This window comes from Primulina tabacum, chromosome 15 (genome assembly GCF_025594145.1).
Source record: "Primulina tabacum isolate GXHZ01 chromosome 15, ASM2559414v2, whole genome shotgun sequence".
NCBI lineage: Eukaryota > Viridiplantae > Streptophyta > Magnoliopsida > Lamiales > Gesneriaceae > Primulina > Primulina tabacum.
The window spans coordinates 33,513,360-33,523,839 of NC_134564.1; the positions used below are offsets into that span (position 1 = coordinate 33,513,360).

General features: G+C 33.8%; 2 protein-coding genes and 1 long non-coding RNA gene across 4 annotated transcripts; 2 read left to right on the forward strand and 1 right to left on the reverse strand.

Moving 5' to 3' along the window:
• Positions 1–92: 92 nt before the first annotated feature.
• Positions 93–1,967, forward strand: LOC142526678 (BI1-like protein). The gene is made up of 4 exons (XM_075631221.1): positions 93–468; positions 945–1,058; positions 1,144–1,301; positions 1,522–1,967. Exons 1-4 carry the CDS (start codon positions 192–194, stop codon positions 1,726–1,728), a joined length of 756 nt encoding a protein of 251 aa, XP_075487336.1. The 5' UTR covers positions 93–191; the 3' UTR covers positions 1,729–1,967.
• A 1,420-nt stretch (positions 1,968–3,387) lies between these two features.
• Positions 3,388–5,471, forward strand: LOC142526679 (uncharacterized). Its single transcript, XR_012815298.1, has 3 exons — positions 3,388–3,549; positions 3,655–3,786; positions 4,907–5,471. It is a non-coding gene; the product is annotated as an uncharacterized LOC142526679 (long non-coding RNA).
• A 686-nt stretch (positions 5,472–6,157) lies between these two features.
• Positions 6,158–7,715, reverse strand: LOC142526676 (putative galacturonosyltransferase-like 4). 2 transcript variants are annotated; one of them, XM_075631220.1, is made up of 2 exons: positions 6,683–7,715; positions 6,158–6,600 (listed from the first exon to the last, which is right to left on the reverse strand). In XM_075631220.1, exons 1-2 carry the CDS (start codon positions 7,439–7,441, stop codon positions 6,556–6,558), a joined length of 804 nt encoding a protein of 267 aa, XP_075487335.1. In that variant the 5' UTR covers positions 7,442–7,715; the 3' UTR covers positions 6,158–6,555. The 2 variants fall into 2 exon arrangements, with proteins under 2 accessions (XP_075487335.1, XP_075487334.1); XM_075631219.1 differs by having other exon boundaries at positions 6,158–7,706.
• Between the last annotated feature and the right edge of the window lie 2,765 nt (positions 7,716–10,480).

Consider the following 10,480-nt stretch of genomic DNA (forward strand, 5'->3'; position numbering starts at 1 on the left):
GTAATTTTACACAAGAAGAATTTTATTACAAGGTTGGAAAATAAAAAATCATTCGAATTTTCCGTCCCAAAGTCAGCGTCAACCAATACAATGGTACAATAAGAGTCCAGGCGCAAGGTAAGGAAAGAATCAGATAGAGGCAAAGCTTTGCCGAGGGAGAAACGTGGTCGCGTCAAATATCGATCTGAGAAATGTACGGCTACACAGGCGTGAGTCGTAGTGGCGGCGGCGACGGGATGAAGGTTGGCGATATTGATCTGGAATCCGGTGAGATGCTGTACCCCGGCATCGGGTACGGTGAGAATCAACTCCGATGGGGATTCATTCGCAAAGTCTACGGTATATTGGCGGCGCAGATCGTCCTCACCACCGCCGTGTCTGCTATTACTGTTCTGTATGCTCCCATTAACGATCTTCTCCGAGGAAATTCTGTCTTGTTGCTCTTTCTCCTCTTCACCCCGTTCCTTTGTAAGCATGTCGCTGATACTTTAAACCTTCGGTCTTGGTTTCACATATCGATTCTTAAAAATTCTATTGCGTTGTACTACTGTTGGGGTTTTGGTAAATGTCTCTCTGTTGTTCTGACGATTCTAGGCATTTTTCCATTCGGTTTTGTGGTACGCCTGCGTTTTTTACTAGAATAATTTAACCACATTTTAGTTTCAACTCTCGATCTCCAATTTACCCCTTCACCTGAATGTATATGGACAACTTTATTCATAGGTTTATCTTGATATCTAGTTGTTACAAGGTCAATCTATTAGAAAAGATCGATTGAATTTCTAATTTTAGATTCAATTTATAGAAACATTGATGAATTGGCTAACGAATAAATGGAGGATACATTTTTAATGGAGGAAATTTATAGATTGTGTCCTTCATCATCAATAGTTTATGTTCTTTATCCTCTTAACTTCTGGCTGATGGATCGAAATCTTTACTAGTGCTATGGCCGTTGCACGTGTATCAACAAAAGCACCCTTTGAACTTCGTTTTCCTTGGGCTCTTTACTGCTTCCTTGAGCCTTACTGTTGGTGTGAGTTGTGCCAACACAGAAGGTCAGATGTTAATTTCGAGATGAGGTGGTGGCTATATTCTTAATTTGCTGTCTTTCCTTGGAGCTAACTCGTTTTCAATTGACAGGAAGAATTGTACTTGAAGCCTTGATCCTGACTTCAGCTGTAGTTTCTGCTCTGACTGGATACACTTTCTGGGCTTCTAAGAAGGGCAAGGATTTCAGTTTTCTGGGACCAATCTTGTTTACCAGCCTTTTTGTCTTGATTTTGACTGGCTTTATTCAGGTCCCACTGTCTTTTTCTCCTCCATTTTTTGTTGTTTTTTTATATATAAATTTGCTTCGAGAAATGGTGCATTTTCCATGGTTTTTTATCGTCAAATTATTTGATGAACGACAACCGGTTTGCCTGATGGTAAAAGAGTTGGCTTCGCAACCTTTAGCTCATAGGTCATACGTATTAAAGAAACACAATCTGATCAAGAAAATTTGAATTGGTCATGCAGATGTTCTTCCCTCTTGGATCTACCTCCGTTGCCATCTATAGCGCCATGGGTGCCATAATTTTCTCAGGATACATAGTATATGACACCGATAATCTGATCAAGCGCTACACATATGACGAGTACATCTGGGCATCAGTCACCCTTTATCTCGATGTTCTCAACCTGTTCCTCACTATTCTGAGGATGCTACGACAGGGAGATAACTAAAGCTATGTCCGATCCATGATCACACGATGTCTAGTGCACTTATCGCCTCCTTTTAACTTGTACAAATACAATTGCATGGAAGTTTATACATCTCCCTTCAATTCTCTTCAATACTTTGATGTGCTATGCTGTTGAGCCCTGTACCCAAATTAAGTGTTGTTATGAATAAGTTGTGAGTCAAGTTTCTCAATGATTTTACTCCTGTCTTATTCTGCGGCCTAAATTTGTTTCCTTTTTTACATTGTGAAATTCAATAATTTCAAATCTTGTGCATTCAACCATATAGAGATGGAACTCGGTTATTTGATCTGTAGTTGTGTGTTTCATGATCATTTACTCCAAATCTGGACAGCACAAGATTTGAAATTGATCTGTAGTTGTGTGTTTCATGATCATTTACTCCAAATCTGGACAGCATAAGATTTTTGACCAATTCCCCTCATCACATCCCTTACAATCCCCAAAACAACCTTGTTTTATACAAGTCATTTTTTAGTGATTCGCGACGCCGAGATTTTGTCCGTTGCATCAAAATTGAGAAAGTCTCAGGGCAACATTTGGTCATATATTCTATAATTGTTTTCATCTCCCCATAATATAAACAAACAATCATATTCATGTATCTTATGGTACTCTCAAAAACTCACTTCATTTACTTTAGAGTAGGTCTCTTGTGAGATGGTCTCATGAAGCTTTATCTGTGAGACTGATCAATCTTACCGATATTCACAATAAAAAATAATACTCTTAGCATAAAAAATAATATTTTTCATAGATGACCTAAATAAAATATCCGTCTCACAAAATATGAATTGTGAGACCGTCTCACAAAATATGACTTGTGAGACCGTCTCACACAAGTTTTTGCATTTACTTTATATTGAGCTTTTAGTTCTCTAAATTTTTTTATTATTATATTAATCTTTCCATCTCAAATATATAGTTAATTGTCGATATTTAATAGTATTTATTTTATTCTTTTATTAATATAACATAATTTAATACATCACCTAATTCTAATATTTTTTATATACTAAACGCTAGTTAAATAAACATTAAATTAAAAATGTTTTTGAATCATAGTTTTCTAATGATATTTTTAGTCTACGTGAAAAAGTTATAAGCCTATGTATGAATATAATATATTTAACATAATACTATAATTTCGAACTTTAAATTATTTGTAATAATTTAAATTAGAAATCCAGTTCTTTTTGACAACTAGAGTAGAATATATCTGTTTTTAAACATAATAGAAGATATCTGTCTAGGTGAATATAATATACATGTGAAATAAAATATATTTGCTCTAAAATAAGTAAAAGTTTAGAAGAATAAATTATTCAACTTAATTAATTATTTGTCTACCAAATCATACATAATTAATTATTAATTTATTTTTTCTTTGATTTTAGAAACATCCGGTTATCCTTTAAAATTTAAGTAGGTTTTTGTAAACGATTACACGAATCTTTATCTGTGAGACGGATCAACCCTACCGATATTCACAATAAAAAATAATATTTTTAACATAAAAAATAATATTTTTTTATGAATACTCAAATAAAATATTTGTCTCGTAAAAATAACCTACTAGAAATTTTTGCCTTAAAATTTTATGGTTAAATATATTCGTATCGTATATATAAAACGCTCCGGAACCTACATCGATCCGTCTTGTGTATTCCTCTCCTCTCAAACTTCCATCACCAGTATCTGAATTCTGAACCGAGAATCAAACAGGAAAGCGTAAATGCAGAGTGGTTGCAGCGTCTGAGCTTTGTGGATTCTCAATAATCAGGTCACTGTTGTTTTCTCAAGGTAGTGTTTTTCTTACTGTCTCGCTTTTTCTTCATATTTTTTCAATTTGTGATGTAAAAGATCAAGTGATGAATTCAATGTTAATATTTTGAAAATAAACAATAGGAAGTTTCCGGTGGTGGAGTGAAGGTGGCTCGTGGCATGCGACAGGAAAGTGAAGATAATTTTAAGTATAATCCCTTGCCTTGTGAGTTGTGAATCGGAGTTAGCTGCTGCCTTTATTGATCGCAAAAAGAGGTTAATCCGAAACGTTTAGCAGAAATTGATTCTTTCTTTGAACTGTGTACGCAGAAAGTTCTGTTTTTGTTTATTCAATATTTCACATTTTGTTTGAAAATAAAGCGAATAACGTTAGTTTTGACCTCGCTCTATTAATCAGGTCTATATTTTGAGGGCGGTGTTTGCTGGAACTGCTGTAGTTATGAGTTTTCACATACTCGAGTTGTCTATATTTGTTAACCAGCAAAGTATCTCTTTCTTTTTATTTTTCCTACTGTAAAAAGTTCAAACCATCACATTTACTTCGGCGCTGTTAAGAAAATTTCTTGTGCGTTACTAAATTTTCTGTGATGTTCACCATTGATCTGAATCAAATAGTCTGGTGGACATGGGCAGAGCCATGTACTGCCCGGGGGCTTGTTTTTTCCCGATGTTTTTTGTCCATAAAATTTTGCCATATTTTCCGGTAGTCCGGACTCTTTTTGTCAATATCAGCTCAACCATGGTTTAGAAAATTTCAGTGTATATATTATATCAGTACAACATGTTGATGTATGGTTTTAGTTATCTTGTGTTTCTAATTATACTGGGGTGGTGGTTGTATAAGCACTCTCATGTCACTCACAACTCAGTATATTGTGTCCTGATTTTGCATTGAAAGCGTTCCTGACTTATTTTTAAGTTATTTAACTATTATTGCTATGTTATTCTGCATTAGTGGCCTGTCATTGTTGGTAACAAGAAAATTTGTGTTATTCTTTTATGGTGGTTAATTAATTTTTTAGGGGAAGATATGGTAGCAAGAAGTCATCATTCCATCATGATAACTAGTAATAAGATCTATTTGGATTGTCATTTTATTCAATTTGGCTTACAGATCAACTTTACATTCCTTATATTTGTGTGTGATGTGTTATTTATTTTTCAGTTTGTTAGTTGGAGTTGAACTCATCCAGTTGAATTTCTTGTGATCCTTTTGGCGGTGGTTAGGCATTGGCCATAGAATATATGGCTGTAGTTATTTTTTTTCAGTATGAGGTTATATTTTTCAATTTCGTGTTGATATCATACATGTGATGTATTATGTAAGTACTTGGGCATATTAGCATTTCATAACTGATTGACTAAATAAATTCAGGGAGGGGTCTGCTCATGGATTCGGTCTTCGTTTAAGACAGTTTACTAAAGGATCAGATTCATGGGTTGATGATCCAATTACTCGTTACTTAACTAGCTTGCATATCAATAATGAAGAGAAATCGGAGATTTATCTCTTGTGGCCTCTGGTCTTACACTTGAAAGGTTCATATACTGTACTTGTTTTGCCTCTTATTGGCCTCATCATTTGAAGACCTATTCAAGAATGTGCAATAGTTCTGACCGTGGGAGTGCTATCAGAGAGCAAGAGAATATTTCTTAAATCCTTCTTGAACTTCCATCCATCACAGTGTATGGTAAGTTTTACTCTTTAGGTGTTAATGAGTCTTTTTCTCATTTCCTTTTTATGCCATGAATTTGTGTATGCGAATGTAGTACTCCCCACCCTTCCTGATGTGTTTTCTTCTGGTACATTTGGACTTACATGTTCAAAGATGTTTGCATGTCAGCTTCTTCCTTTGGATTGGATGTTTGTATGTGGTGCATACGAATTATATACCACTTGTAATTTAGTTGCTACTTGCTAGTTTCGATTTAGGGGCTTATCAATTGTTTTTTTTTTTTTGGCGATTATTGCTTAATCAATCAATGTTTCAGTTAATGGCTTTGGTTTCATTCTATTTCTTTCTTGTCTTCTATTTTTTTAATTTTGAATTTGTTGTGAGCTGAAATTAGAAATAGTTGTTGGCATAAATCTGTTTTAATTTTCTAATGGCGCGTGAGCTTAAAGTCAAGATTTGAAATCTTTATTTAAACCCAAAAAATCGAACTATTTAACTCTATGATAGTTTAAATTATGCATTCATTTAACACGTAGAGATGGACAGGGTAATTGTTCGGAGTTTTACTGTTAAATTTAATTTGAGCCAAAAATCTGCTTGTTTCGTGTTAAGAGCTTGAAATTTATGGTTAAAGTTTTGCTTTAATATAATTTGAGTTGTCGACTTAAACAAAGACGGCTCCAAAATTCACAGCAACACACACAAACTCACAACTAGCATAATTTGTGACGCACTATAATTTCAGACAATTACAGAGATTATAATGAACAAAAACAACTACCTGTGTCCTAATTTAAGAAAAAAGAAATGAAAAGCTATGCTAATCCTGAACTTTATAATGCAAAATGGAGAAACCTGTTCACCTCCATTCCCAATTGCTAGCACCATTTTACTCTCTAGTAAATCCATCCGTTCCTTTACCGAAAATCTACACTTTGTGTCACTCTCTTATCTTATACATAAAAAGAGTTTGAAACTACTTCAAATTCTATGGACAAATCGAGATCTCATCTCACATCTTGTGTATATTACGTAATTTTGTGTTAAGTTTCTTATTATAACCGTATTACAAAGGCACATGACATGTGAATGAAAATGGAGACGATATACCGATTTTATATCAGAATTTGGTCATCCATATGGTTCTTGACAATCAAGTCAGACCATCATTAGTCTTCTAACGCAACACGAGAGGAACGGTAGAGATCGTATGGCGCCCACAAGTAATCGACGGTGCATGTCCTCCTTGAGTCCAATCTCAACCATGGTTTACCTTTACCACTCCAATGTAGGAGGCTGATTGGGCCAGGGTGAAGTCCTCTACATTTGCCTTCTAAATTGTCTCCCCCTAAACCGTGCTGATTCCACCTATGATCCACTGGCTTAATGTTACCTGCAAAAATAAGTAAAATAGGAGGCAATGATCCCAAATGATATATTCTTTTTTGCTTTTGTACTGCCATCCATTCCTCTACCTTCTGGGTGTATCCTCCTTTCCTCCACCGATCGACATCCACCACCATAACACCGGTGTTAAAATAGCATGGATGCCGTCCCTCAAAAGTCCTAGACAAATTCACGTCCGACCAAAAAGCGTCGGTGAAATAATTTGTGAAATTTGCATGGCAGTACTCCGGTGCGGCCAACACCTTGTTGCCTAAATCTACACCCCATAGTTTTGCTATATCATCCACGACTATGATGTCTGAATCTAAATATATCACACGTCCTACGTCTATAGGGAGGATGTCAGACATGTATATTCGTGCATAATTTAGGGGCTGGTCCAGGGCTTGCCTTATAGATTTAGATATCTTCCCACGAACCCTATTTGAATCAAAATGGTACATCTTGAAGGTGAGGTAAGGGAAGGTGGACTTGATCAAAGAAAATATTTCTAGCTCGAGATGGGCAGATAGGAAGTGGAATGAGACATTCTCCGGGCACGTGGAATGCTGCAAGATTGATAACACCGCTGCAATCGTTCCTCTAATGTAATTTGAATCAAGAGGCATGACAATGTGGATTATGTCATCTTTATTCGAGCTGCATGTATCACCATTGCGAAATGCCGGTGCTTCCCGAAAGGCAGGAATGGTGGTGGCAGAAGGCGTTGGTTTTTGGACAATGTGGAGGCGGATGGCGGAGGCGGTGTTTGTGGTGGGGCGGAGGAGGAGGAGAGACAGGAGGCCGAGGAGGGGGAAATGAGAAGAATGGGAGCTCCAAAAGGCCATCCTGTCTAAAATTAGAAATTTTATTGTTTGTTTTTTTGGTTTTGTATTGTGGTTAGGGGCTTTATATTTGGGGGGGAAATCTATGTCTAATAAGTAACCAATAGAAGTTGGTAGTTGAGTTTTGTGAATATAAGAGAGAGGTGTACGAAATTTTTGGAGGCAAAGAAGGAAAATCGGATTCTTGTTTGACTGTGGAAGACTTTGGTTAAATTTGGTGGAATGGGAAATTAGGAACAATATTTATTCGGTTTAATAACCAGAAGGGATGAAACCCTTTTTTTTTACCGTCCATTTATGTCATACAGAGGGAAAATAATTAAAACCCCTTTTTGATTTATATAGCAAGTGAATTATCAACCTCATGTGTGCAAATGTTGTACCATCATATATGTGTAAATTGGTTGTAATTAGGGATGTAAACGAATCAAATCATTAACGAGCTATTCGGAGCTAGGTTCGATAAAAAGCTCGTTTGAGTTCGTTTATTAATCATATTAAGCCAAGCTCGAGATCGACAAATTAATCAAACCAAATTCAAGCTTAAGGTTATTCGGATCGTGAGCTCGCAAATATGTTTGTTGATAGATTAGGGAGCTTGTCTTAGATGAAGTGAATCTCACATTCTTACCGGAACATTAAAAGATTGTCTCAAAGAAACTGAAAATTATTTATTTATCTTTACATTAGGCCTACCGTGACAGGTCCAAATTCAATTTTATATATTACACACATAATATTGGAGTTTGACAAAAAAATAATGTTACTACTGTATTAGAGTCCGAGACAATTTTTATTTGTTGAGAGAGAAAAAAAAAAGAGTCAGAAACCATATTTATTATGTAAATTAGTTTTTAAGGCTTGAAATGAATATGCAAGAAATAATATTGTAAGTGTTGAAAATAAGAGATTGAGTGTTGAAAATAAGAGTTGTAAATATTGAAAATTAGTGTGTGATGATGTATGTAATGATTTATTTATTTTTGGATTATTTTCGAAAAAATTCTGTAAAAATGGGTCTCTCAAATTTGTGAAAAAAAACACAAATGAATAGACAAAAATTTATAAAGTGTGCATTTTAATATATTTTGAGAGTTTGATATTTTTACTTTTTACCGTAAATTTTTACTTTTAACATATTATCAGCACGATACTTGAAAGATCTCCATATTTTTCCAAGCTCCAAACACAAGAAAATGTAACAATATTCAAAAGTAAGAATATTTATTTTACTGTTTATTTATTTTTATTGTATATATATTTAATATACAATATCATATCATGTTGTTATAAAAGGAGTCTATAACACATCATTATATTAACGTGATGTGATTATATTATTACACAACTTATATATTTTATTGTGTTACTGTTTATTTATTGTATATATATATATATATATATATATATATATATATATATATTTGAATAATATCATGCTATCGGAGAATATCTGCATCGCATTTTTTATTTATTTTTAAGAATGATTGTACTTATAATTTATATGTTACTTTTTATTATCACATTAATAGATTTAGAACTTAACTAATAAAATATATTGTTATTTTTTTATTACCATCATGTCAAATTTGACAAAACTCGAATTTGTTGTGCTCGACATTACGAGAAAAAATTATATGACATGGACTTTCGATGTAAAAATACATTTTGATTCATTGTATCTAAGTGAGACTATTAAAGAAAATGGTAACTCATCATCACAAGAAAAATCAAAAGTTATAATATTTTTGCGTCGACATCTTGATGAATGATTAAAATGTGAATATCTCATTGAAAAATATCATCATGGCTTTATAGAAAGGATTAAAAGAAAGATTTGAACATATAAAGGAAGTTATACTTCTGACCGCTCGTGATGAATGAAATACGTTAAAATTCCAAGATTTTAAGAAAGTCAGTGATATAATTCAATGATATATCGAATAATCTCGCAATTAAAATTTTGTGGACATGAGGTTACGGAATCGAAAATGCTTGAAATTTTTTTTTCACTTTTAACGCATCAAACATAACTCTACAACAACAATATAGAGTGCGTGGATTTGTGAGATAGTCTGAACTTATCGCATGTCTTCTTGTGGCAGAAAAGAACAACGAGCTGCTAATGAGAAATCATCAGTCCCGACCCACTGGATCAACAACATTTTCACAAGTAAATATTATAAGTAAAAATGAATTTAAACATGAAAACCAAAACCAAAGTCAAAGACAAGTTTTTGGTTGAAGTCGAAATCGAGGTCGTGGTGGTGGACGTGGACATGGAAGTTGTCTTGATCGTGGTTGCGGCCGTGGTTTTGAAAACAATCGAGATAGTTACTTCTATAACTCATTTCAAAAAGCCGTCACGAACCACCCACTGAAAAGGCATCACGAGAACATGAGTGTTACTGAAAATCACTCAAAACAATTTGAAAGTTTTTGTTTTAGATGTGGCACTCCAGGACATTGGTCTCGTATTTTTCGAGCCATCGAGCACGTTTGTAAGCTCTATAAAGAATCGATAAAAGGAAAAGAAAAAGAGATCAATTTCACTGAACGCAGTAATCATTTGAGTTATTCAACTCATTTTCATGATGCAGAATTTTTGAATGATTTCTCTGAAAATGATCAATATATTGGTGGAATATAAATGTAAAATATTTTATTTTTCATATTCTTATATACTAATGTTTTATTGTATAATTATGATATGTGTTATATTTTTCAATAAATTACATATATATTGTCAGTAATTTTTTTTCATTACATATTTTTTTGAAGTTCAAATATGAAAAATGTTATGAACAAAGATAAACAGGAAACTAATCACATGGAAGTTTGTATACCTGATAGTGGTACAACACACACTATTCTCCGAGATAAAAGATATTTCTTGTAACTAAAACCAACAAAAAAATGGTTAATACGATATCATGTCATGTAGACTTGATTAAAGGTTGTTGTAAAACACATTTTTGTTACCTAATGGTACAAAATTTATGATAAATGATGTTTTGTATTCACCACAACCGAAAGAAAATT